Genomic DNA, 26,156 nt, shown 5'->3' with positions numbered 1-26,156 from the left:
TGGCTTGGCTGGTGTCAGCCGAACCACTCTCATGTTGAATAAATTGTATAACTTTCAATGGGTCTGTGGTACTGGAAAGACTTTAAATAGCTAGAAAGCTGCATGGGAACGGAGTGGCAAGGTTAGCACTTTGATGGATTACTCGTAACGGAGCGCCTTGAAATTTGATGGCCACTTTGCGATGGCCTCATCCAGCTAACTAGTTAACTTACTTAACTAGTTAACAATAAGACGAGCTGACCAACTAACATCGTACATAATTACTAAATAAATGCACCAAACAAATGCAGTCGCATGAACCCAGCAAGTTCAGAAATGTCGCAGAATGAGCCTAAATATATATATATATATATATATATATATCATTTACCCAAATCAATCACTGTCCCAATGCGAAAAGCAAATAACACAGCTTTCAACCAAAGGCGTTACCTGCGGTATAGAGCGTGTCCCTCTCCTAAAGCAATCCATACTATGAAAGCATATGTTATACAAGTACATAGAGTGCACACATCTATGTGATTCGGCCTGTCAGTGGAATGTATAAGAAAAGGTCGTGGATAGGGGCGAATTCACGTACCATTGATAGGCCGAGAATCATGGAGATCCAAAAGCAGACATTCTAGATTGAAACTGGTCAGCACCCGTTTCAAGTTTTACATGGGGAGCATTACATTGAACGTCCTTCGTCCCTTGACGAATTTTGATCGCTGCGCTGCAACAATAGGCAGCTGAAGCATCATTGCAAGAAACCCGTACCCGCGGAGTTTCTTCGTAATGCATCCCATGACTAACTCATGCCCAATCGAGCTTACAAGGAATGTTATAAACATAGCTCCCGAATTCGAAAATCGCGTCAAAGAGGAAAAATAAACATGGCGTCGAAGGAAGTGATGGACGGGAATGTTCCATTCCCGGGAAAATTCCAACCTAAGGAAGACACCAATCAGTGGTTTGAGAGCTCTCCACATCAGCGAAAACCAAACTCACCAATCGCAGGAATTCCACCAGTCGGAGTAGAATCGACGGTCCGCAAACCGTGTTATTTCGGCGAATGCCCCTAAGACATATTCGAAAATCACAAGAAAAACGAGGAGGAATGTAACCATGAAGGGAAATAGAAGCATGCTGATCGTCTCAGCAAGGACAAGACTTTTCTCACACCAGCTATCTGCTCGGTGTAGTCGATATGCAGAGTCATTCAGGACAGGCACAATGAACTCTTCGGTTGTCAAGGTCAATAAGAAAATACAACCAAACACAGCCAACGCTTTTACTAGGACTCTTGTCCATTGCGTTTTTTTGGTCCGTGGGTATTCTAACTCATAACAGAGGGTTGGGCATAATAGGAAATCGATATAGTTCCACCAGGTAAGATTTTGTGGGTATGTCACATGACCAAGGGGTGAGGTGAGCTCCGTCGCGAGGTCTGAGCGAAGTTTGGATACGGGTTGCTTACAGTCTCGCTTGTCGTTTGACACCCCTATCTCGGAGTTCTCTTCGGCGGCTCGGATGGGGGACTTCGGATATCGGATAGCTGCGGACAGGGAATCCGAGTCTGGCTTATCTAGCGACGAAAGGCGTCGTTGGGTCTCACTCAGATGGCCGTTGTAGAAGGCATATGAGTGCATTTTCATCAAAAGCGTCAATGTATGCAGGGTAAGGTAAACTTGGGCGGTCCACGTCCAATCCAACATGAAAGGTAACCTGTGCGAGAGGAATTGATTAGCGGACTTGCACACCGACTCGCCTTGACATGGACTCTTACGCGACCCAAATGGTCAACCAGACAAGCTGGAAAGAGCTCTGAACGACGATCCCATATTGATTCCACCGGAGCCACCCCTTGCTCGAGCTGATGGCACGATGCAATGGCAAAGTCACGCCAGTGCTTACAACCATAGCAAGATCACAGAGCGCCAGTTGGAACACATTGGCCGAAAACAGCAGCCAAACCTGCATCCGCAGCGGATATCCCGTATCCTTCACGTTGCGCAACACCGTCGTGATAACCATGATAGCTAGGCTGATCCAGAACAGAACAAAGAAGCCCCGAAAGTTCTGGTTGTCAGAGTTCGGATCAAAGTGGGACAAACGGGGCTGATAGTCAATATTGTAGAATAATCGTGTCTTCGCCTGGGCACGGACTTGCTTCCTTGCGGATGATATGGACTGTACGGAAGGCGGCGCATCGTCGGCGACCGGCGTTGAGAGTCCGCTGCTCTTGAATTAGCACGATCGGAGCGGATAGATGACAACGATATTGATGGCTCTCACCTCGAAGGAGCCGACGACAACTTTTCCTGACTCGGTTGGCTCGGCAAATATCGATCTAGCTGTTCTGCAGCTCGCAATGCGCGAGCGCGCAGGACATGGGTATCACTTCCGTTGGCCAGCGCAGATGGCATATTGGCGGACGGCGTGCGTCAAATATGAATACCATTGACCCGGATTGTGCGAACAATGGTAACACAAATCCTAGCGGGCATCCCCATCGAAGAGCGAGCTATATGCAGAAGAGATAGTTCTGCAGGTTTTCAGCGCCTTGACGTTTTCAGCTCCGGCTGAGCTGAAATCCGGCATCTTCATCATTCTTACATAAGGTAAAGGCCGATTACCTCCGATACGCCGACTGGAAACCACGCTAGCTGTTGACGCTACCGCCATTCCGTTTATAGTTAGATCAGCCCCCGTCTTGGCGTCGACTCCCAATCTTACCTAAGAACAAGTCGCCAGCAGCATCTCGAAGGGCCGGGTTTGAATGTCTCTTTGGGCAGGCGATCAGACGCTGTGATCTTTTGACTGCGAGGGTTCAGTTTTCCAAGCAGCCATCGGTCAGACCCCCAATCTCCACGTGTTGTGGAGATTCAGAATTCCCCTGGACGTTAAGCCTGTTACCTGGAGCCCCGCCGGGGCTACTTACGACCGTCATGACCTCCCGTGAGTTCCTCTGCGAATCGAAGGCCCGAGAGTCCTATCAACTGATCAATTTTTCAAGTCAAACAATTTATCCGAAACGTGCGTGCATCGAAAACAATTGCCGATGAGCGGGCAGTGGTACAAAAAGAGAGTGCAGCAATCCGTGCCAGCTTCAGGGATGAGTACACGGATTCCAATGTTAGGTGGGTTGTTCCATAGGGCCCCCCCACGATAAATACACCGCTAATGGACACAAAAGGAGGAACAATGTAGCAAAATTACTCTATCTTTTCACGCTGGGCGAGCGGACGCATTTCGGCCAGATAGAATGCCTCAAACTTCTTGCGTCGCCGCGCTTTGCGGACAAACGATTAGGGTATTTGGGAACAATGCTTCTGCTGGATGAGAACCAGGAGGTTCTGACATTGGTCACTAATTCCTTGAAAAAGTTGGCCCCTCTCTATACCCCTTTTCTACTCACATTGCTGACCGAACTCACAGTGACTTAAACCATTCGAATCAATACGTAGTTGGACTCGCCCTCTGTACCCTAGGAAATATTGCTTCGATTGAAATGTCTAGAGATCTGTTCCCGGAAATCGAGTCTCTCATATCCACTGCCAACCCGTATATCCGCCGAAAAGCTGCCCTCTGTGCAATGCGCATCTGTCGAAAAGTACCCGATCTGCAGGAACATTTTATCGAAAGGGCGAAAGTCCTCCTTTCCGATAGAAACCATGGTGTCTTGTTGTGCGGTCTTACCCTTGCCATTGACTTCTGTGAACAAGATGAGGCGGAAGGTGGCGGGGAGATCATAGAACAATTCCGACCCTTAGCTCCCGGTCTAGTGAGGACGCTAAAAGGCTTGACAACATCAGGATACACCCCGGAGCATGATGTTTATGGAATTACGGATCCATTCTTGCAAATCAAAATCCTCCGTTTGCTCCGAGTACTGGGCAGAGGCGACGCTGCCATAAGCGAGCTTATCAATGATATTCTGGCACAGGTCGCGACTAATACTGACTCGAGCAAGAACGTGGGCAATTCTATCTTATATGAGACAGTATTGACTATTCTAGACATAGAAGCTGACTCTGGTCTCCGCGTTCTGGGCGTGAATATCCTTGGGAAATTTCTGGCCAATAAGGATAACAATATTCGGTATGTGGCTTTGAACACATTGATCAAGGTTGTCGCTGTAGAACCCAATGCCGTTCAAAGACACCGCAATACCATCCTTGAATGTTTACGAGATGCCGATATCAGTATACGACGGCGTGCACTCGACCTCAGTTTCACCCTTATCAACGAAGGAAATGTCCGGGTTCTTGTTCGTGAACTCTTGGCATTCTTGGAAGTTGCTGATACCGAATTCAAACCAGTTATGACAACTCAGATTGGGATAGCAGCTGACAGATTTGCGCCAAATAAACGTTGGCATGTTGATACAATGCTCCGTGTGCTGAAACTTGCTGGAAATTACGTCAAAGAACAGATACTCTCCTCCTTTGTCCGCCTCATTGCAACGACCCCCGAGCTACAAACGTATTCCGTGCAGAAGCTCTATGCTGCGCTTAAGGAAGATATATCACAGGAGGGCCTTACCCTGGCTGCGTCGTGGGTTATCGGAGAATATGGTGATGCCCTCCTCCGTGGTGGTCAATATGAGGAAGAGGACTTGGTGACAGAAGTGAAGGAGAGCGATATTGTAGACCTCTTCATGAACATTTTGAACAGCACATACGCGTCCCAAATCGTTACTGAATACATTGTCACCTCTGCAATGAAATTATCGACGAGGATGACAGACCCAGCTCAAATCGAACGGATTCGCAGATTCCTGAGCAGCAGAACCGCTGATCTCAGCGTTGAGATCCAGCAAAGAGCTGTGGAGTACACGAACCTTTTTGGATACGATCAAATCAGGCGTGGCGTATTTGAGAAGATGCCGCCTCCGGAGATACGGGAAGAACAGCGAGTTTTGGGTCCCTCTACAAACAAACGGCAGAGCAGGGTGCTGAAAGATAAATCCAAAAAGCCAGCAAAACCATCCGAACAGGACATGCTTCTCGATCTTATGGGTGGCTCTGATGTTCCGGCCACGGATACGAGCAAGACTGTTAATGGGTCTCAAAATACAGCGGACTTGTTGGCCGACATTTTAGGTGGTGGCACGTCTACCAGTCAGTCACCACCGCTGCCATCGAACCAATCCTCTAACATCAATGCAATTATGGACCTCTTCGGCTCGTCTAACGGAGGTTCTCCAATGCCGCAGCCACAAACTTCGGTGCCATCTAGTGTATTAGCAGCTACCAGGTCACAGCCTTCCCAAACCCCGCCTCCTGTCTCTGGCGGACCAATCCATATTGCATTTAACAAAAACGACCTTACATTATCTTTTCAAGTTCAGAGGAACAGTTCTTCTGCAGCGCAGATTCTCGCTAAATTCCGCAACACGTCACATTTGGACCGTTTCACTGGTGTTGGACTCCAAGCGGCTGTACCAAAGTCGCAAAAGCTTCAGCTTACGGCCATTAATAAAGCAGAACTAGACGGTGGAGAAGAAGGCTCTCAAGTAATGAAGGTGGCAGCTGCGACGAGCAACGTACGTCTTGTCGATTCTCAAATATCTCTATGTGTACGCAGCTTGATTTGCTAATTCTCAATAATCCTACTACAGGCACTACCAGGTAAACTCCGATTACGCCTCAGGGTGACCTACTCCAAAAATGGGTCGGAGCCAGTGACAGAGCAAGTGGATTGGACAGAGCCATAGGTTATTAATTTACATGTTTGCATTATGATTCCCCTTGCATAAAACCTTTTTCCATTGTCATTTGAGGGCCTCATAACATGTGAGGCAATGGGTCGGGCTAAGCGAAAATATATATGAGTAATGCATTCGGTTAATAGATATCAGAATCTGGTTCGACCTTCTATTTTGGCTTTGATTTGAGATTTGCTCACTCGATTCGATTCCGTCACCCTATGTCTCATTAGCCCGGCTAGAGCGTTTGGTCCTCCCGTTCGGCCAAAGCTTCTCGCTTGTACCCCCAGCTCTCTCTCGCGGATTGAGCCATCGCCTCTAACGCCCTGATGACTTAGCGGCTCCTTACCCCCCTTTTGAGGAAACGCATAGCTTGACGGACAAGAACTGCTTTAATTGACATCACTTTGATGTCAAATTTTGGTCACTTTCTCGATCTATCTCCCTTATAACAACTGTCTAGTGAAGAAATAATGATCCCACTTTTCCAGAAAAGACCCATTACAGTTTGGGGAAAGTATATTCTGTCAACTTGATGTAAAACTGAGCAGATCCAATTCTCATGCATCGGGGGTGTAAAAGCATCGTTAGACACCCATAATGGCCTTATCTCCGTCTCTATCTTCACCACTCCCGATATAGCTCTCAAGTCGTTTTTAAACTACTTGTATACTTCATTGTTCGTATCAACTTGGTCTATAGAAGGTCAAGTAGCTTTTATTATGGTATTATTTTCTTTCCTCCGCGAAGATGTCGATGTCGACGGTATGTGTCCTATGCATACTTTTCCTTTAACCTTCTTACGTATCCTGCCGTTATACATTCCCTTATTCCCTCTTATTTACTGACCCATACCCAGATAGTGGACACATCCCCAATTTGGCTAGAGAACACAAGGGTTCTCTCACAACTCTCGACCAAGGAAGCCAGCCAGCAGATCGAAGCTGCGATAACACTTTTCCACGCTTCCCGAGGTAGCCGTCCGGGCCATAGCCTAAAATCCCAAGCACTAGAGCTTGCCATGCAGTGCAAGGCCACGGTTTCACTACTTGGTTTCGGTTCCTCGAGGCCAGCATATTCTGCCTAAAGTATCCTCTCCCAGAGATCACTGTCTTCGGCAATCTTAAGCTCGACTGCAGCTTTGAATGACGTTACAAAGTCGGCATTAAAGCGCAACAGTGCCTGATAGCAGCTACCAAGTGAAGTGGTTGTGGGGACCGGATTGAGTACGTGGTATTCCCAACACCATACGGGAAAATGGGGACTTTTCTGCTTTTGGTTTTATCGTGCACTTATGTACCAATAGTTGTGGATAAGGGTGTGTTCCTCTGAGGAATTTATTGCATTTTATTTTGATCTCATGAAATGGTGTTTTGGAGTGGCACAAGGCAAAAAGGAAACTGGGAAAATAGGAAAAGCCCGGACCGGAACATGTATCATTTTTCAACATTAAAGGCACCATTGATTGCTCGCCGATGCGTATTACCCGGAACTCTGCTTCCGTCGAAGCATGCACCAACGGGTCCTTCACTGTGTTTTGTGCGTCGAAAGTCGACGCCCAATGAATATATCACGTGACTCAACCGTGGAGTCGCGATTGCGTCGTTTCAAAGAGTCGCGTTGACAGTTGGGCAGAACTCGCGGCCACTACTACAGCCGATGCAAATACGAATGAGCCTAATTGTCGTCCCAGATGATCCGTTGTACCGATATCCTCAGCGATGCCTCCCACTTCGTCATCCTCAAACCACCGCGGTCGGCGCATAGATGATGCCTTATCCCAACTCGTCGACTCCCTCCTCCCGTCCCTATCACCCGTGCGTCGTCACCGCAATGGTAGCGACAACGCGTCAGATGCCTATTTAAATGAATATGCGCGCGCAGAGATTGCCGAGGCAGAAGAATTGCGGCATCGCCGCGCATTGGACCTTGCCTGGAGGATCTTGGACGCTCATGGGACCAACAATAGTGGTGGTGGAAATCATGTTAATGGTAGCGGAGAGCAGCGGCGAGGATCAGTGTCTCCTGATGTGATCAATAACGCGCCAGATATGATTAAGCGAAAGCTATTAAGGGAGAATGCGTCGCCGGATAAAGCCGTGAGGTTTTCGAATCTGTATTCGAGATTGTTAACACAGCCGGTCCTGGGACAGAAATGGGCAATTCTGTATTTGCTTTATCGGATTAGGGACGAAGATGAAGACGATGCTGTTGGAATGCGGGATGGAGAGGGCGTTGTGACTGGAGGAAATAAAAGAATGGCGGATGGCCGCCGGAGTCCATTGATGGAGAATAATCAGCTGGATCATATGCTGCTAAAAGATGAGCCAGCCGGACGGAAAAACATTCCAGAAAGTATAGCTCCTGATTCATCTGTTTCCGTTGTCGGTAGGGAGCAGCGTCGTGCGGCAATGGTGAAGGATGCGATGGATGCGACTAGACCGAAGGAAAGCGAAAGAAAGAGAGCCGCGGAAGACGAGAATAAAGAACGCATGCAGGCCCGCAGATATGCTGAGGAGCCTATACCCGTTCCTCAAACACCAAAACAACCTCCGCAAGCGGATGGTAATGATGAAGGAGCTCCGCCAGCGGAGCCCGCCCTTTTACGTGACCTACCGTTCTGTCTTCAGGGCTTGTCAACGACGAATCTTCAATTTTCAAATACAACACTGAAGCTACCGACTACTCTTCCTATTCCACTCCTTTCGTTGTTGCACACTTTAGCGGAGCCATGCCTCCTATATCGAGGCCTGTCCACTTTTGCCGGCAAATCTGAAGGCGGCCTCATAGAACAAAGTCTACGGGCCGCCATAGGAAGTGAGCTTCGCTCTTACTTGGGTCTAGTAGCAAGCTTGGAGGGTGAGATTAGAACAGCCGTGACAGCAGTCACAGAATCGACTGATGACCCGCAGTCCGTGATGAAAGCGGGCGTCACTCTGAAACGCTGCGTCGTTTGGATGAAAGATGCTACGATGGCGTTACGATTGATGAGCCTTATGGTCGAAGAACTTGAAGGTAAAAAAGGTGGTCAACTGATATCAATGATTCACGGTTTTTCAACTTCGCACGGCGACCCCTTTGTTGGAGCATTTGCCGAACGCCTTTTAGCACATGTCACCCGGCCTTTCTATGGTATGTTGACACAGTGGATATACGATGGAGAACTGTCGGATCCTTACCGCGAGTTTTTTGTTGTGCAACCGGAGAACCGTCCAGATGTCGATCCGCGCCGGACGGCAACGAGCGTCTGGGACGAGAAGTATAAGCTTAACGGTGTGATGGTCCCTACAATTATGACGCATGATTTTGCTAAAAAGGTATTCCTGATTGGAAAATCCCTCAACTTCATCCGTTATGGCTGTGGTGATTCTGCCTGGGTTATTGCATATTCTCGAGATGCATCGAAGGAGTTGCGATACGGAGATACGGCGACGCTTGAGACGTCAATCGACAAAGCGTATAAAACTACAATGGCTCGTCTCATATATCTCATGGACTCAAAATTTAGATTATTCGAACACCTGAACGCACTAAAGAAATATCTTTTACTGGGACAAGGAGATTTCATCGCTCTGCTCATGGAGTCACTTGCTTCGAATCTTGACCGCCCAGCTAACTCGCAATACCGGCACACTTTGACCGCTCAGCTGGAACATGCTATTCGGGCGTCAAATGCTCAATATGACTCGCCAGACGTCCTTCGCCGCCTTGACGCACGTATGCTGGAACTTAGTCATGGTGAAATTGGCTGGGATTGTTTCACCCTTGAATATAAAATTGACGCACCCGTTGATGTGGTCATAACGCCGTGGGCGTCCACACAATACCTGAAGCTCTTTAACTTTCTTTGGAGAGTCAAGCGCGTAGAATTTGCGCTTGGAAGCACGTGGCGCAGATGTATGACAGGCGCAAGAGGAGTTTTAGGGAGTGTGGAAGATAAAGTTGGCCCTGACTGGAAACGAGCTCGCTGTGTTATCGCCGAGATGATACACTTTATATGCCAGCTTCAATACTACATACTCTTCGAAGTAATCGAAGCCAGTTGGGATCAATTGCAAGTCGCAATATCGAAGCCGGAATGTACGTTAGACGATCTCATCGAAGCACATACCAAATATCTCAACTCTATTACCCACAAGGGCCTCCTCGGCTCATCATCCTCCCGCGGCAGTTCTTCGAGTAATCGAGGCGAAGAATCGTTTTTAGCTCAACTTCATCAAATTCTCAAAATCATGCTTGCATATAAAGACGCCGTGGACGGATTATACTCCTTCTCTGTCGCAGAGTTCACGCGGCGGCAAGAATTTAACGCAAAAATTGAAACCCGGACCGCCCAAGGCCAATGGGGCGTAACAGAAAGAGACTTCCATTCGAACCAACATAGTCGGTCTGGATCTATCCTTCGGCGACCCGGAACGGGTTCTGGATCGCAAACTGTCGAGTCACCCCTCGATAACGGTGGCATACTCCGTTCCTCGACGGACGGCACACCTCTAGCGGACACGGTATCTCCCTTTTTCAGCTCTGGCCTGACAGGAGAAGATTATTTGCTGCCCTCTTTGCGCTCACGACTGAGCGACTTATCAGCGGAATTTAGGGCGAGACTAATTACGCTCCTGAGCGATTTGGCGTATCAGCCTGATGTGGATATGAGGTTCTTGGGTGTGGTTATGAATTTCAACGATGTGTACCAGGTTGTTCGAAGGCGAAGGGGTGGTGGGGGAGGGTCAGGGAAAGACAGGGAGAGGAGAAGGGCTGGCGCGGAGTCAGTGGAGAGGAGGGACGAGAAGGAGAAGGAGAAGGAGAAGGGGAAAGAAGGGGCGACGGCTTGATAGTCAAGGCTATTGCTTAAATATGGGAGACGGATGCCTCAGATACCCTAGTGCTGGCGAATATTCACGTTCATACGATAGTTATGATAATGGAACTTGATGTGTTTTTGATATGCAATGTGATTCACTATTTAAATGCAGCCCCAATATCAATCTGGGTATCTTTTCATACCTCGATGCCAGGGCGAATGTCTAAGTCTAAACACCAGCAATGTATGGATATTATATTGCAGCACTCAATTAACACGTTTCATCCGGATCATCAATGGCATCACTTCGTCAGTTATCAATCAGAATCTGATAATTGAGTTAACATCAACGAATAGTTTTGTTAGGATGAAGGTTAAATCAAATTACCTGAGTTTGAATTTGAAGTGACATCAGAATCCGAATCCGAATCCGAACCTAAACATAATACTTAGGTTAGAAAGATGAAGATACCTACGAAGGGGAGTCAAGTAGAGGCAATAGGGGAGCGTCTGCGAGGATGTGTAATTGGCCCTAGAATACAAATTGGACGAGCGACGATGGGAACGAAAAGCAAACGCCATTTTCACATACCTGAAGAAGTAGTATCGGAATCCGAACTCAGCTCAGATGAAGATGAACTGGACACACTTGGAGGCCAGCTGGATTGAATTTCGCTTTTCTGCAGCCCTTTCTGGTTGGTATCAGAGCTCGAGGAATCGCTTCCATCGTTTTCACTTTCGCTACTGCTTTCGCTGTCGTTGTCGCTGTCACTACTGCTGCTTGTGTAGTTTTCTTCCACCATTGCAGTTCTTGTCTTTCGTTTGCGTTTTACGCTCGGCTTCGTCTCTTCCTTCGATACAGACGGCTTTGTTTCTTTGGCAATCTGACCAGATACTGCAAAATAGACCAGTTCTGCTCGTTTTCTCCTCGCAAATCTCTTGAGCTGGTCATCATTTAAAGAACCTTGCTGGGCATCGGCTTCGGCTTCGGGGATATTTTGGCCCAATTCAGCCAATTGTGCTCTGAGTAATGTAATGGCCTGCGTATACTCTGTATTATGTTCCTCATTGATTTTCTCATCCGCCTCGATTGCCTCCAGGGCCGATTGTGCGACCCGACCTTTTGCTGCAGCGCTTTTTAAACTGGTGAGATATGTACTTAAAGCCGGGTTATAGCTGCCTGGTATTCGATCCACGGACAAAGCATTTTTAAGAATGACGGTTTCTCGGTTTTTCTGGAACTTCCACTCTGATCGTGAGCTATAGTAGGTAGTAAGGTAGTCTAAGATTCGGTCTGATGGTGCGGACGGGGTTTTAGGATTGGAATTCTGAGCCGAGTGATTCTTTGAACGTTGCTCTCTTTTCTGCCGTTTTTCTGCCCTTTTCTGGTCTGATGTGAGCGGGGCTTGCTCGGACACGGATTCGGGCTCCAGCTCTGGGGAGCCATCTGCTTTCTTTGTCCCTTCTGCGAATGACACCGACTTCCTTGCCGAGCCTTTTGACTCCGACGGTTTCTGTCTCTGAACTTCAGAGGCCTCTTCTGCGCCTGATGCAGACTTCTTGTGTTTCCTTTGGTCTTTTTTGTCAGAAAATCCTAAATTCGGGGTTTCATTTTCGCTTAATTTGTCTTCGCGTTTCTGCTTCTTTGAACTGATATCCCCTCCCAGTTCCGGAGTCAACTTCCTCTTCCTTATATGATTCTCCAGCCCGGTTTCGTTATTGTCAATCGTACTAGAAAGGTTTCCGTCATCGGCATCAGGTTGAGTAGGTAGTTCTGTTGCAAATCTTAGCTTCAATCCCAGCCTTTTCCATGCGGGAACGTGCGGAACGGGAGCTGGTGAGGCCATCGTCGAGCCAGAGTCAAGGTTGAGCTAGCGAGCAAATCGACGGATCGTAGATGACTTGTCAAAAAAAGCCTTCAACAAGCAAGGACATCCTATTAGACAAAGATCCAAATATACGCTTCTAGGGCAGCGCACACATCATTCCAGGCCTCAATTGCGTCCTCGATATGCGCCGGCGGGCTTTTCGGCAATAAATGAATTTACACTCTGTATTTACTGTTACCGCCTTTCTGTAAAATTTACCGTTCGAGCCAAATTTAGGCTAGCCTGAACGGGCCTAGCTTCCATCTCCAGGTCCCGAGTTTTGGAGCTAAACCCAATTTAGCTATATGGGACTGACGCTGGCAGCTTGGTCTCAGGCAGCTTCACCTACGCGTTCCGACAGATCATCTTCACTTCAGCATTCCACTCTTAATAAATAAAGCTGAAGTGTGCTTGCGACATCAAGACACGGATATCATCATTCTGTCAATATTTTGCTGGGAAAAGTTCTCTGTAATATCCTGTAACGATGTCGGGTCAGTCTTTCTCCTCCATCTGATCCAGCTGGAGCTGACCAGGGAGCTATATCAAACAGGCAGCGCGGGTTACGACAGGCATATCACAATTTTCTCGGACCAAGGGAGACTGTATCAAGTCGGTAAGTTGCCATTTTCTCCCTCGCGACTCTATTGTCAACATCGACACTCACTCAACGTCCCTACCCAGAGTATGCTTTCAAAGCAATCACAGCGGCCAACATTACATCCCTTGGAGTAAGAGGAAAGAACTGCGCTGTAGTTTTGTCGCAGAAGAAAGTTCCAGTGCGTATTCCCGTGTGCCACACTATCTTGACCGCCGCTCTGACCGTCGGACCATGGAGTTTAGGACAAGCTGATAGATCCATCCTCCGTATCACATGTCTTCAAAATATCACCAAACGTTGGTTGCGTTGTTACCGGTTCTATAGCCGATGGAAGAGCGTCAGTTGATCGTGCCCGGGGTGAGGCCGCTGAGTTCAAATATAAGTTTGGGTATGAAATGCCGTGCGACGTCCTAGCAAAGCGTATAGCCAATATCAGCCAGGTCTACACGCAAAGAGTTCGTATTCCATCTCCTGATTGGTTGAGAGTATTTGAGATATTCTGACTAGAGCAAATGCAGGCCTACATGAGACCCTTGGGCGTTGCGACGACCTTGATATCGGTTGATTCGGAATATGGACCTCAACTATTCAAATGTGACCCAGCTGGGTACTACGTCGGATATCGCGCAACTGCATCCGGACCAAAACAACAAGAGATTCTTAACCACTTGGAGAAGAAGTTGAAGAACAAGGAATATGCAGACGGGACATGGGAAGATGTTGTAGAGCTTGCCATCACAGCGCTCAGCACCGTGCTCAGTGTTGACTTCAAAAAGGGCGAGATTGAAATTGGAATTGTGGGAGGCCCGCGCGCCGATGGCAAAGAAGGGACGCAGTCAGAGTTCCGCACGCTGACTGAAGACGAGATCGACGAGAGGCTACAAGCAATCAGCGAGAAGGATTGATTCTAACCTCAGCTCAACACCCTTGAACGCCTACGATCGTTTGGATACAGCCTGTCTATGTGATAGCAACGGGGGATATTTCCTCCAGGAAACTTTGTCGGGTAGACTTTTGCCATCCTCTTTCTCCATTCCAATCAATGTGAAGTTCCAGCGCCTCGGATTTCTTGATTTGTTTCAGGACCATTGACTATCCGTGTTAGTAGAAGACTTTAAATAGATTGGACCTTTGCAGGTGCATTCTACCGATCGTGCCCAATGGCCTGCCCGTTCAATCATCAGGGAGGCAGAGCTTCGTATGATAATCTATTTTAATCGCAACTTGCATTACATTGGCTTTTGCTTGAGGGACTTATGTGACAGACATCAGAGGCAAGATGATATCCGCAGGGCAATTGAAGTGCAAGGAACCTTTCAGCTATGTTGAGGAAGCCTCCTGCATTTTTGAATGTCCTTTGTGCTATCCCTTGCATCACAGACAAGCGAAAAGTGATGTGTTGTTTTGGCCAAGCTTCGGAAAGATTGGACGGTATTCCGTTTTAGCCACGCGAGGCAAGTGCATCAGCTCCCCAAGCCCCATCTAACCCAATTGCGGCTAGGCCGCCCACCAGCCATAGGTACTAGCGAGTGGCGGATGTCATGTGGCTGGTGCTGATAATCTTTCACTTTCGGAGCGCGCATCGAGACGATGAGGTCTGCTTGGACTAGCGATCCCCACAATTGGGTCTCCCAGTCTAAACTATGATCTATGATGATGGCTATTTGCGATCTTGCCGCAGATTTGCATGCTCCCTTACAGTGCAACAATGGATCTTCTTACGTTCCCCTTCGGTACGAACGCCCCATTGGTTCCCATGGCTGCGTTACGTTCCCGCCAGGGAATCTGCAGAATACGGAGTTATATCCATACCTCCATTCCCATGACCATATTTAAAGATGGCAGAAGCTTCGTCCTGTTCAGTTGAGTTTCTCTTTCCAGTTTCAGAGTGGTTGAAAGAGTGAGCCCTGAAGACATCAGTCATATACATTCTCTTGCTTAACTGTCTTATGTTGAGTACTGCTACATTTTATGGTGATAACTTCACCACAATGGCTGACGGATGTGAGTGGTTCCATTTTGCCTATATTTTTGTGTCCTTATTTTTTAACCCTACCAATAGTGAACGAAGCAAGGGCGCTTAGAATCACGGAATTGATGAACGACTTCAGAACGCTCTTACTTCATATATCCCAGCTGAAAACAGATGCCCCACAAGGCGAGGAGCATGAAGAGGGTTATGCAATAATGAGACAATGCTTCCACGAGGTCCAGGGATTGATCTCCGCCCAATTTAATGTCGAGGCCATACAGAACTCAAATGGAGACGGGGAATGGCAAAAAGTGCAGCTTCAAAGGTGTGCATTGCCTACAGCGCTCTCCCGGCGAAAGTTGTACGTTGGCAGTTCTGTCAACTAACTCGAATAGGATAATCCTTGATGCATCCGCGCGACGCTTTCAAGCTCACAAGATTTACCTGCGAATGGCTGCTGCCAGGAGATGGACTATGAGCCGAATGAAAATCCTTCAGGGCCAGAAACCAAACCATTCGCATCTGAACGCTTTGAGAGCCATCGATCAGACATTGCGCAACGTAAGATGCCGTTCTCAGAATATTTTCCACTCCAGGCTAACCGTCCTCTATAGGAGCTTTCGTCGTTTACAGACCCTTATATCCGGAATGATCTCATGTCCGCTGATGTCCGTGCTGGTCACTGGCTCAGCGAAGACCCTGACCTAAGCATTATCCTTCATTGGTTTCGTACTCACTCGTAATAGGTACGGATTACTTGTGGAGGCGGGAACGGAACATGATCCTCGAAACCCGAAATTTGACGACTCTACAATCAAAATCCTCTAGGAGCGTCCACCCACACGCTTAACGAGAGCGCTTTACGCCTTGTTAACCTATAGTCTAACGGCGGAGGAGGAAAACTGGATTTTTCCCCCTTCTATCAGGAGCGCTGGACGTGTCCTTGCCCTTCAATATGGGACCAGTCTTGAAAAGTTCTGCACTTTTTATACAGACATAATCTTTGTTCCTTTGCACAATTGTTCTGCGCTTTTTTCTTTTCTTTTCTTTTTTTTTGTTTTCCCTTTTGGAATATACGCATTACTAGGGCATTCGATACCCCACGTAGTCCTTGCTGTTGATTATCTATGAGCATTATCGAATCTTGTTTGGGCTGGTATTGTTGGCTGCGGGACAGTTTGTGTACGATATCATCAGTTCAGGAGAACTAGTCTCATCTATTGTCTTGGGTCCGGATAGCTAGAGCATCCATTTGACAAATGGTACATCTTGAACATGCTTGGAAGGCATTCCCGCGAAATGTGGGGCATTTTGATCGAGAGCTTTGTCATAGGCACTCGCCACTGTGGCACAATAAAATGGCTGGGGAGGAACAGTTCCTGAGCGTCATGATCATTCAGAAACCCCGAGAATTGTGAATGGCTCGATATCATGTCGAACTGGCGCTTAATGCGTGACAATTTGCCTCCTGGCCCATAGTTTCTTCCACGCTCGGCGATCAAGGTTACCGAGAGCACGGTTGCAGTCAATGCTGGAGTGCCATTGGGTTGGAAACAAAAGACAAAATAAATAAGGTTTAGTCTTTTTAGGGACTTCTCCGCCAGTACGGGTCTTATATGCCAAGTATGTAGCTGCATGCACACCAACATGCAATTGACGGCTTTCAGAAAAGAGCTATTGGGACGATATTTGCCACGGACTAGAAAAGGAAAAAGGTTACCTCCGAGAGAAAACTCAAATCTCCCCTGTCCTAGGGCGTTTCCCGCTCGATTTTCGTTTTTTCTCTCTGCTTTCGTCGCGGCCGAGAAAATTTGGCGAGCAGAGCGGAGCTGTTGGGATCAATAGGGCGGGCGCAAGCCACCACATGGTCCGTGCACTGCAGACGTCACATCATAAGGTGCGAATTGAGTTTAGATGCTTACCTGAATTTGGTTTGGCCTGCAGGTCGATAAGGCTTGGCATACGGAAAATCTGTGGCTGTGCAATGGAAAATCGTCACCACGCAAACTTAGCCGACGAGACGGTTGAAAAGAAAAAGAAAAATTTTTTCTGTCAAAAGTATCCTACTCGATGCTTGAGATTTCATTTGCCGCCTCCAATTTTATTTTATTTTTTGTTTTAACTCTGTATGCATGCAACTAATGATACTACTTCCCATTGAGTAATCGCAAGAATTATACCCGTTCGCAGATCAAGGTTTTCAACTGCACACGTATACTATCATCCCTTCTGCTTTGCAGATCATCGATAGTCATTTATCGGCTTCTCCGTGGCCTGCTTCCTATGAGAAATCCTATGGCAAATTGACAACCATGCACGCCCGTCCAACCGTACCTCAGCTAGCGTATGTGGCAGGACATATCTGCAGTCGTCAACGAATTTCTACCGAGATTCAACTACGCGAGCAGCGTCGATCTAGGGGATCAAAGCCTCTTTGCCGCCCCAGTGGCTTTTGAGTTCGAGTGATTGCATTGTCAGGGACACCTAGATACAATTTTCACAGGGCAAATGATCAGAGTGGACTTCAGAGCCTTTCCTTTTCGGATGCGCAGAACGAGGACTCTCTGTCAACGGTCTTAGCGAAGAAGCCCAGAGAAACAATGAGATCCGGCCCTTTATTTTGTTCTCTAGGAACTGGGCTAGTCAATTTCCTTACCTATAGGTACTAGGGCTTTAGCCGACGTGGTTCCACTCAGTTAACAATCCATACGCAAATATTTATCGCAATAGCGATGCAGGTTTTTCGAGATAGGATATTTTCGTTTTCATAGCCCTTTGAAGCGCTGTACGCCGCGTAAAGGACGGGAAGGCCACGTCGATAGTCGGGTTGTGATGCATCGATATAGAAATTTGACTCTGGTCAGAAGGGCGGCCTACATGAGTGTTAACAGCAGATTGCTAAAAGGAATAGAGAGGAGACCAACCTCCACGCGGCCCAAGAATATATCGTTAGCGAAGGGGATTTGTTCGTTCCCCAGTCATCCGCTACATAATCATGGGTAGCAAATGCTCCATGCGGTTCTTGACATTCATCACTGGCCTCTCTGCTCCAAACTAGCTTGAGTGAGTCAGTCTCTCTGAGCAGTTGTGAGCAGGATCTGTTCGGAGGACGTTCTGATGCGAAGAGCTGACAAATCGTAATGTAGGATTTGTTGCTCGCAGATTGAACGGCAATCCTCCTTTAGCCCAGTACCAAAAATGATTCAGTTTTCACTTGCGAGGATTGTTAGGGGCGGTTAAACTCGCACAGTCACGAGGCAAGACACACAATTAGGTAAAGTGCAACACTCATCCGCAGGGGGCTTTATGGAGGTCGAAGCATACTCCACCTGCATTCGAACGGAGAATAATTGTGCAAAGCCCACTAAACTGGACCGCGCAAACTTTGGCGTGTGCAGAATGCTTGGTATAGGAAAGTTCCTATCCCGTACTAATGCAGGATTTCCACAGCTTTGGAAGGGCGCGCGTATTCTAGCGGTCGTTGGCCGAATTACACGCTTAGGTTTATAAGCATAACCATTTGCGACTTGAGACAGACCGTATTTCGAGAGGTTTGTCATATTCGTCTAATAGTTGAATGATAGGTGTTGGCCGACGTCACCCGTCGCGAAACTGGCTAGTTGCAGATAATCCGAAGGACCCCGCAAACATCCAAATCATTCAAGTTTCTCCTAGCTATTTCTACCTGTGTTTATTTCCTATTTCTGCGTCGACGGACGTGCGTTCGAAGTACTCACGAAACATGTTGGCAAACTCGGCAAATGCGACGACTATCGAAAAGAGGTTACATAGAAGTTACTGATTAGCATGATAGCCCTTAACGCTTGGACACCATTGTGATGGGTTCCCCAAAATAGTGCCCGGCTAATCCATGGAGGTTTTAAACGGCGACCTCCCAAGATTTGGATTGCGTCCACCTTCTGGATAAGGATTCGCCCACGTGTGATTCCGCCAGGCAACGTACCTATACTTTTGAGTGCATTAAGGCAAGATATCAGGTACCTGGCGGATATTACCGCGTATTACATAGAAATCAGATTTATGCTGTAGGCCGTATCTCTGGGGTTCCAAACCGTTCAGCAATGGCTGATTGCGTGTCGAATTGGATTCTCAGCCTCCACTTCTCCGGATGTTTCCTAGAAACGAAACTTGAGGTCGAACTGGGGCCGGCTAGGCCGATGCTACTACGATTGAATATTTGTCTTATACGGAGGAGCGTAGCGAACCGCTCTTTTCAGCTATCGTTGATCGCGGTAGCTGTCACTCGTTGCAAATGTGACAACATTTTGTAACTTAGCAGATGTGGGCATGGAGAGCTCTCACAACCTGACAAGAGAGCCGACTTCATTGATAGGATGATCTTCAACTACAGAAGTTCATGGGTAGTTAGTTAAATAGGCGTATATTTTGTGGAGAGAGGATCTGGGGTAGTCCAGATTCGGTCGCCCGCCAACCAGCTGTCAGGGCTCGCCCAGCAAGCAACAAGTGTTGAAGGAGCAGAACGTACTCCCTTTATATCACGCTGTCGCTCTCTACAGGGTATCAGAACATTGCGGAATTCTTTCGGGCCAGAATCAGCATGTTCGTCAGGATTTGCAAAACAGGGATTTCTTTTGGCTGTTGTAACGACATGCTTGGTTCCGATAAACATCCAAGGTGGTCAGCGAACAAGGGTCTCCGCAGAACGCACCAACAATTACACCCCCCCCCCCAAAAAAAAAAAAAAGAAAAAACTTGGCCAAGTCGTATCCTGGGTTCGCCTCCGATGATGCCGCTATGCTTCTGCTAAGACACTTCAGTCATAATTATTCTTGTAATGTCTAACTAGGAGGCCGAGGGTTCAGGTCTCTTTGAGTTGTGCTGCGTACATTTAAGACGTCACCGTGCTCCCTAACGTGGCTTAGTTGTGGGAATGATATCTCGAGACCATCCTCCCTGTCGGGCTCCCTGTAAGGTCGGTCTTTTAAGTACCTTTCCAAGTTTTCTCCCAGAAGTGTCCAGGGTTTGGAACTGGCGTACTATGCTTCGGGCGTCAACGATTGCATGGTTGCCAGACAAAGTGTTACGACAAAATACTCGATCTTCGGGCTCGGAGAGCTTCATTTGGCCTATGCTGTGTTTAATTTTTCTCGCAACACAACATGTGACCCCAAGATCGAAAGAGAAGAATTTTTGCTGTTGATTTGTTATAGATTTAATAAACAGGCTTCTAGTTCAAGGTTGCATCACTCCGCGCTTGTCTTCGAATGGCTCTGGTCTGAGGGGTTGAATAATCTTGTTCCCCCTACCGAAGGATACTCGCATCTATTCCCTCATTTCCTACATAAATGATTATACAGTGTTTCTCTGCACAGCATAGATGTCTCCTCCTTGAATCAAGGATCGAAACGAATATATACCTGCTGGCTATTCTCACTACATGTCAGGCTGATTCTGTAGTATTTTCACAACCCCCTCCCCCTCCCCCTTCTCCAACACACAGCCATACGTTTTGGGGTGTGTTAAACATAAGTAACATGCATGTACTCCGTACACACATCCATCCGTCATTGTGCCCATCTCAAGCCATGTGTGAGGGATCATCGCGAGTTTGCCTTACAAAGTCAATAGGCTGTACGAAGGTATAGTAGGTTAACACTTGAGAATCAGTCAATGAAATATGATTGGCAGAGGAAAGCGAGTGCTTTTTGCCTCTCTTGGTACCTTTAAGTTCCGGAGCTAATGTTCCCATGTACACTACTGAGAGATTGTGTATCTTGGGACTACTTTTCAACTAATTATCATAGCTATGGCCACGAGGGCGGCGAGGGAGGAGGCGGCTACATACCTTGGAGGTGGCTGCCAGGTGCGAGAAGCAAAGCTCTTGCAGCTTTGTCGGAAAGTTGGTATAATTTTCGAACAGCTCGGATCTGAATACGACCAATCACGTAATGTTGGGCGGGAGAACTGGAAGACGGCGCATAATTCCCTTGCCTCCGAGAGATTACGCCAAGACTTCCACAGCGTTTTCCCTCAGAACGACCCTCCGAGGCAATGCGATGGTCTGGGATTCACGCCATCCCATCCAAGCTCTGGAGACTGACGGCCGAAAGATTTTTGATGTGTTATGTAAGACATCCCAATCTCCAACTGGGGTAGCGAGTTGATCTGGAGAAAGTCACAGGCATGCACCCCTGTTTCCTCCGCACACCAGTCAGGATCAGTTTCCCCAGGCCCGAAACCGTTTCTCTTTTGATAGGTATGTTGTCCAGCGCGCCCATGTAGAATCCGCATGCTGGCAACAGACGTTTGAACTAGAGCTAGTTGATAGGGACCGTATTCTTATCTGAGAGGTTTTCTCAAGCATTTCCAAGAGGTGCTTGGGCGCAGCGAAGCATTCGTGGGGCTCTTGGTGAGCCGACGCTAGTCTAAATAAAGGAATGATCGGTGACTCTTCAGGTTGCCGATGATCCCGGCACGGACAACTCTAATGCAACGTCCCCTGGTTGCAGCTGTGGATGCTCGCCAGCATGGCAGAATTTTGCACACACTGATTCACGCACTCTCTTTCTTTCTCTCTCTCTCTCGCCCCCCCACGCCACAACAGTTGCCTCAAAGCCAACGTCACACCCGGGAATAGCTCTACTGTTTGGCTTCACGTATCGCGCAAATCTTTGGGATCCTTGGACGAATTTCAATCACGGCCTGGATATTTGTCGGGTTCGGACTGGCTTGGTCGGTGGATCTCCGTGCCGGCTTCGTTCGTTTTCTGGAATGTTTTTTCCCCAACCTTATTCCACTTGGTTCCAAAGTCTGTTCGCCGTCAAACTGCGGGTGGAGGACAGTGGGGTTGAGGTTGCATTCCATGGACTGACTCAAATCCGACGATCGTTGCTTCAGTGAGCCGGAACCCTGCACGCATTGGACGAATCACAGGCTCAGCGGAGGATAGCAATGTACAGGTACTTTTTGATGTTGACAGGCGACTCTGTCTAGTCTCCCGGGCGAAATGCTGCCTTCATTATTTCAGTTTCATGACGCGTCCCATACAAACATCCTTACGCGTAAGTAACAGTCATCCTCAAGCATCCTCTCTCTCGGTTTGAGTGACGGGGAGGGTGGGAAGAAAATGAAATTTTTTTCTCGGAACCGGGCATTGCGCTCTGACCTATGGCCTCTCGCTTCAGTGCCCCCGCAACCAAGAGAACGGTCCCCGAATGCAAAGATTTTCTACCGCTATTTAAGAAATCTCTTGCACTTTGCCACTGGAATGGGTCCGTCGCGATTCTCATCACTTTCCATCCCATCAACTTTTGAAATTGTGTGAAACGGGACTGAACCGCGGAATGCCTAGATCAAGGAGCCTACCAAACGGTCATAATTTGCCTGCAGGTGGATTTTCAAATCTTACCTGCCTCAGCGACCGCATATTTCCACGGGGGGGGTCCCTTGGGTCCAGCCACTTGCGCTTATCTGCGCTTCCAGTTCTGAAGAAGCTCACCAATTTCGAGCCTCTGGTGTAATTTCAAGTATCGAGTACGTATCTAGAGCACGGCTGGGTGTTCCGGATACTGAACTTGAGACCGTACGGGAAAAAAAAAACCCCATTAGAATCCGGAAAAACAAGTGGGCACCTTTCGCCCCCGGGATATATGCTGTCAACTAGTCACCGTTTTTGAGAGGGATGGACTCTGTAATCTATCCATGATGAAGTGCTTGGGGCACTTTATCCCTGTATGCTTGGGCATATCTCCGGATGACCCAGCGGAAAGTCAGGCTCCTGTCCTCCGTATGGATGTACTATACTTGTGTTGGCAGGAACCGGTACGTATGAAGCCATGACACTTTGCCGATCCGCTATTCCCATGTGGTTTCGCGTGATTCACCGTCCCTCGTCCGTCAGCCAATGGTATTAGTCAACTCCACGGGGAGGCACTATGGCTGGATGGCGCCCCGGAGGATCTGTTACCTTCTTCTCTCTTTCGCAGCTCTAAAATTTTTTGATGTGGGGATTTGGATAAAAGGTGATCAATTTCCCCGCGAGGCTGTTACGATTCCTTTCTCTTTTTTCTCCCCTTTTGATACTTGGGAACCCTTTTGGCCTTCGCTCCTTGAGCTTTGTTTCTTCTTCCTCTTTCCGCTTCGTTGCCGCTCGCTTGTATTCGTCGGCTTCAAGCCCCCAGTGTAGGAAAAAAAAGGTGATCCCTAAATATGGCCGACCACGAGTCTCAAGCAACTCGGTGCGTTCCCTCCCCCCTTCTCATATATGGTTGAACCGGTTCGGCTTGGTTCTAACCACCGTAGCAAAGACCGCACCAGCAATTGGGTGACCCTGATGCCAAAGTTATGGCTGCTGATGGAATGGAAAAGGAGACCTCTCCTGATTCGCGGTCCATTGAAGCAGGATATGTGACCAAGGAGGGCCAACTACATGAAACGCCGGACGGTGAAGAGCCAACAGAGGAAGAGAAGCGTACCTTGAAGCATGTCCCCGAAAGTCTACCCATCTCCGCTTGGCTTGTCGCTATTGTCGAACTCTGCGAACGTTTTACCTTCTATGGTATGCAAGGTTTGTTCCAGAACTATATCCAAAGACCCCTGGATGGGAGTTTGGGACGTGGAGCTCTTGGTAAGGGTTACCCATCTATTAAAAGAAGAAAAAAAGGCCTCATCTGTCACCGACACACATTAACCGCCATGCAGGTCTGGGCCATCGAGCGGCTACCGGCTTGAACACTTTCTTCCAGTTTTGGGCTTACCGTGAGTCTAAATTTTACCGTATTGTTGTGTGTATACGTCAGGCGTCTGTCTAATATCGGGCATAGTGACACCCATCATTGGTGCTATTATTGCTGACCAATACATCGGAAAATACATGGCCATCTTTTACTTCTGTATTATCTATGTGATCGGTCTCTTAATCCTGGTCCTTACCTCGCTGCCAGTGTCCCTCCAAAATGGTGCGGGCTTGGGCGGATTTGTTGTTTCCCTTATCGTCATAGGTCTAGGAACTGGAGGTATCAAGTCCAACGTCGCGCCACTGATTGCTGATCAGTACAAGCGGAAAACTATGGCAATCACGACAACACCTGAGGGCGAGCGTGTCATCATCGACCCAGGCTTGACTATTCAGCGCATCTACATGATCTTCTACGCCTGTATCAACATCGGCTCCCTATCCCTCCTTGCGACACCTTACATGGAGCGAGACATTGGTTTCTGGTCTGCTTACTTGCTCTGTCTCTGTATTTTTGTTGTTGGTACTTGTATCCTTGTCCTCGGACGCAAGTTCTACGTTGTTCGTCCTCCAACTGGATCAATTATCACCAATGCGTTCAAGGCCCTTGGCGTCATGGTTATGAACCGCAACATGGATGCGCCCAAGCCATCATGGCAAGCCGAGCACGGTGCCAACCGTACATACCCATGGGATGATCACTTCATCGATGAGCTGAAGCGTGCTTTGGTTGCTTGCAAAGTCTTCACCTTCTATCCGATCTACTGGGTCGTTTACAGTCAATTCTCTACCAACTTTGTTTCCCAAGGTAAGTCGTTCGAGCGTGCCCAGTTGATGATTTTCTGCATTGATCCCGTGCTGATCAAAGCACTGTAGCCGGTCAAATGGAACATCATGGCATTCCTAACGATCTGATGCCAAACTTCGACCCGATTGCCATCATTGTTTTCATTCCGATCCTCGATAGGATTATTTATCCCTTGCTCAACAAACTGCATATCCCTTTCCGGCCAATCACTCGTATTTCTTTCGGATTTATCGTTGCATCATTGGCCATGGTCTACGCTGCTATCGTTCAGAACCTCATTTACACTTCGCCGCCATGCTATAACATGCCACTGGCCTGCCCCGAGGCAGAGGTAGATGGTGTGAAGCAAGGAAACAGGATCCACATTGCTATCCAAGCACCTGCATATATGTTGATTGGTATTTCTGAAATTTTTGCTTCCGTCTCTGGGTTGGAGTACGCATACACCAAGGCGCCGCCAACGATGAAGAGTTTCGTTCAGTCTATGTACCTTTTGACGAACGCGTTTGGCGCTGCTCTTGGCGAGGCCTTGACGCCGGTCGCTCACGATCCGGAGATCATCTGGCTGTTTACTGGGTTGGCCTGCTCGTCCTTCACAGCTGGTGTCCTTTTCTGGATCGTCTTCCGTCACCTGAACGCCAAGGAAGAGGATATGAATGCTTTGGATAAGGACGACACGGTGGAGAGCAACTAGGTGGCTTCATTTTTGTTTAATTATAATCTCCCATTCACCTTCCGATACCCTCTCACGCGAAACGGATCATGCGACTATGGGAGAGATGGCTTGTATATAGATTATACATGGGATATCCATGAACATCTTGGTTGCATGTATGGGTTATTAATGTCATATACTTACGTACAAGCAATACCACTCGAGAATTTTCTCTGGAATAGTGACTCTTATCGTGCGCAGTGATTCTTTGGATATGTGAGCATGCAGTGTGAGCCGCGAATTGCTGGAATTGACAGACAGCCCGCTGTCATATAGTTCTGATCGCTCGCACTTATTACCCAGTCAGTCACAAGAGCGGACTAGTTTCTCCTTGTCCCCATGCTGCTGGAGAATATATTATCACTAACAGAGAAGGCCGGGATTCTGCGTTTCGCGGGCGGGCTGCTTGGATGATTATGCTGCTGTATAAGTCTGACACTGACGTCGTAATATCATTCAATTTGGTGTGTATGTGTGAAGAGGGACTGTGTGCATCGTACAACATAAAGTGCAAAGGGCAGCGGAGTCATGAGATCAGGAGCGGATGTGGGAATGGGTGGGCTTCTCCGTTTCTCCTTCCCAATAGTGATACTATGGGCGATATTGCACTGCGGAGTTTAGATTTTTGAGCAAAGTCCTTTGGCTTCTGCGAAGTGTTTGTTAGCCATTGTCCATGTGCGTACCTTAGAGTGACATCCTAGCAGTTCATTGCTACTACCGGAGTCACGTTAGCCAACATGTTCGTTGGGTTGAGGCCCATTTTTATGATTAACTATGGGCGTGCGGGTTTTCATCTAACTGCATGTCACCCCTTCACCGCAGATATGTAACAGCAGCGTAAATATGTAGAGAGCGGATGTTGTGTAGAACATGTGTACAGTACGTTGCTAATGTATCCAGATTGAAGAATGATAGTGGGCACAATGTGAGTCGGTGAGGGAGCATGGACATGCCGGGCGCGACTCGGGCCGACAGGAAAAAGC

General features: G+C 47.9%; 9 protein-coding genes across 9 annotated transcripts; 7 read left to right on the top strand and 2 right to left on the bottom strand.

Moving 5' to 3' along the window:
• Nucleotides 1-133: 133 nt before the first annotated feature.
• Nucleotides 134-2,531, bottom strand: D8B26_003318 (uncharacterized protein). Its single transcript, XM_066124111.1, has 6 exons — nucleotides 2,278-2,531; nucleotides 1,769-2,218; nucleotides 991-1,707; nucleotides 675-930; nucleotides 581-622; nucleotides 134-514 (listed from the first exon to the last, which is right to left on the bottom strand). Exons 1-6 carry the CDS (start codon nucleotides 2,406-2,408, stop codon nucleotides 488-490), a joined length of 1,623 nt encoding a protein of 540 aa, XP_065980188.1. The 5' UTR covers nucleotides 2,409-2,531; the 3' UTR covers nucleotides 134-487.
• Nucleotides 2,532-2,750: 219 nt separating this feature from the next.
• APL4 (clathrin associated protein complex large subunit) lies at nucleotides 2,751-5,834 on the top strand. Its single transcript, XM_003068421.2, has 5 exons — nucleotides 2,751-2,940; nucleotides 2,999-3,122; nucleotides 3,179-3,367; nucleotides 3,421-5,530; nucleotides 5,606-5,834. Exons 1-5 carry the CDS (start codon nucleotides 2,931-2,933, stop codon nucleotides 5,699-5,701), a joined length of 2,529 nt encoding a protein of 842 aa, XP_003068467.2. The 5' UTR covers nucleotides 2,751-2,930; the 3' UTR covers nucleotides 5,702-5,834.
• A 568-nt stretch (nucleotides 5,835-6,402) lies between these two features.
• D8B26_003316 (uncharacterized protein) lies at nucleotides 6,403-7,013 on the top strand. Its single transcript, XM_066124110.1, has 2 exons — nucleotides 6,403-6,457; nucleotides 6,552-7,013. The coding sequence occupies exons 1-2, from the start codon at nucleotides 6,443-6,445 to the stop codon at nucleotides 6,777-6,779; spliced, it is 243 nt and encodes an 80-aa protein (XP_065980187.1). The 5' UTR covers nucleotides 6,403-6,442; the 3' UTR covers nucleotides 6,780-7,013.
• Nucleotides 7,014-7,413: 400 nt separating this feature from the next.
• On the top strand, nucleotides 7,414-10,584 carry SPC98 (Microtubule-nucleating Tub4p (gamma-tubulin) complex component; the record flags this gene model as incomplete). The annotated part of the gene is made up of 1 exon (XM_003068422.2): nucleotides 7,414-10,584. One exon carries the CDS (start codon nucleotides 7,414-7,416, stop codon nucleotides 10,522-10,524), a length of 3,111 nt encoding a protein of 1,036 aa, XP_003068468.2. The 3' UTR covers nucleotides 10,525-10,584.
• Nucleotides 9,263-12,340, bottom strand: D8B26_003314 (uncharacterized protein; the record flags this gene model as incomplete). The annotated part of the gene is made up of 3 exons (XM_066124109.1): nucleotides 9,263-10,821; nucleotides 10,882-10,929; nucleotides 11,086-12,340. The coding sequence occupies 3 exons, from the start codon at nucleotides 12,338-12,340 to the stop codon at nucleotides 10,811-10,813; spliced, it is 1,314 nt and encodes a 437-aa protein (XP_065980186.1). The 3' UTR covers nucleotides 9,263-10,810.
• A 377-nt stretch (nucleotides 12,341-12,717) lies between these two features.
• On the top strand, nucleotides 12,718-14,119 carry SCL1 (Proteasome subunit YC7alpha/Y8 (protease yscE subunit 7)). The gene is made up of 5 exons (XM_003068424.2): nucleotides 12,718-12,855; nucleotides 12,915-12,977; nucleotides 13,046-13,140; nucleotides 13,205-13,417; nucleotides 13,481-14,119. The coding sequence occupies exons 1-5, from the start codon at nucleotides 12,849-12,851 to the stop codon at nucleotides 13,865-13,867; spliced, it is 765 nt and encodes a 254-aa protein (XP_003068470.1). The 5' UTR covers nucleotides 12,718-12,848; the 3' UTR covers nucleotides 13,868-14,119.
• An 834-nt stretch (nucleotides 14,120-14,953) lies between these two features.
• On the top strand, nucleotides 14,954-15,677 carry D8B26_003312 (uncharacterized protein; the record flags this gene model as incomplete). Its single annotated transcript, XM_066124108.1, has 4 exons — nucleotides 14,954-14,966; nucleotides 15,025-15,259; nucleotides 15,330-15,495; nucleotides 15,549-15,677. 4 exons carry the CDS (start codon nucleotides 14,954-14,956, stop codon nucleotides 15,675-15,677), a joined length of 543 nt encoding a protein of 180 aa, XP_065980185.1.
• A 4,773-nt stretch (nucleotides 15,678-20,450) lies between these two features.
• D8B26_003311 (uncharacterized protein) lies at nucleotides 20,451-21,016 on the top strand (the record flags this gene model as incomplete). Its single annotated transcript, XM_066124107.1, has 2 exons — nucleotides 20,451-20,547; nucleotides 20,721-21,016. 2 exons carry the CDS (start codon nucleotides 20,451-20,453, stop codon nucleotides 21,014-21,016), a joined length of 393 nt encoding a protein of 130 aa, XP_065980184.1.
• A 1,901-nt stretch (nucleotides 21,017-22,917) lies between these two features.
• On the top strand, nucleotides 22,918-25,152 carry D8B26_003310 (uncharacterized protein; the record flags this gene model as incomplete). Its single annotated transcript, XM_003068426.2, has 5 exons — nucleotides 22,918-23,153; nucleotides 23,223-23,542; nucleotides 23,617-23,673; nucleotides 23,739-24,458; nucleotides 24,527-25,152. The coding sequence occupies exons 1-5, from the start codon at nucleotides 23,125-23,127 to the stop codon at nucleotides 25,150-25,152; spliced, it is 1,752 nt and encodes a 583-aa protein (XP_003068472.2). The 5' UTR covers nucleotides 22,918-23,124.
• Between the last annotated feature and the right edge of the window lie 1,004 nt (nucleotides 25,153-26,156).

Source organism: Coccidioides posadasii, chromosome 2 (assembly GCF_018416015.2).
Source record: "Coccidioides posadasii str. Silveira chromosome 2, complete sequence".
In the NCBI taxonomy this organism is placed as follows: domain Eukaryota; kingdom Fungi; phylum Ascomycota; class Eurotiomycetes; order Onygenales; family Onygenaceae; genus Coccidioides; species Coccidioides posadasii.
This window is presented reverse-complemented; position numbering and strand designations above follow the sequence as displayed.

Bases quoted from the DNA above. Each gene is read 5' to 3' on its own strand.
- APL4 (XM_003068421.2), top strand. The intron at 3,123-3,178 runs GTGGGTTGTTCC...TGGACACAAAAG, and splicing joins TACACGGATTCCAATGTTAG to GAGGAACAATGTAGCAAAAT. The intron at 5,531-5,605 runs GTACGTCTTGTC...ATCCTACTACAG, and splicing joins TGGCAGCTGCGACGAGCAAC to GCACTACCAGGTAAACTCCG.
- SCL1 (XM_003068424.2), top strand. The intron at 12,978-13,045 runs GTAAGTTGCCAT...GTCCCTACCCAG, and splicing joins AGGGAGACTGTATCAAGTCG to AGTATGCTTTCAAAGCAATC. The intron at 13,418-13,480 runs GTTCGTATTCCA...GAGCAAATGCAG, and splicing joins GCCAGGTCTACACGCAAAGA to GCCTACATGAGACCCTTGGG.
- D8B26_003318 (XM_066124111.1), bottom strand. From the start codon at position 2,408: ATGCCATCTGCGCTGGCCAACGGAAGTGATACCCATGTCCTGCGCGCT. The intron at 1,708-1,768 runs GTAAGAGTCCAT...CCTCTCGCACAG, and splicing joins TGGTTGACCATTTGGGTCGC to GTTACCTTTCATGTTGGATT. The intron at 623-674 runs GTAATGCTCCCC...GTTTCAATCTAG, and splicing joins AGGGACGAAGGACGTTCAAT to AATGTCTGCTTTTGGATCTC.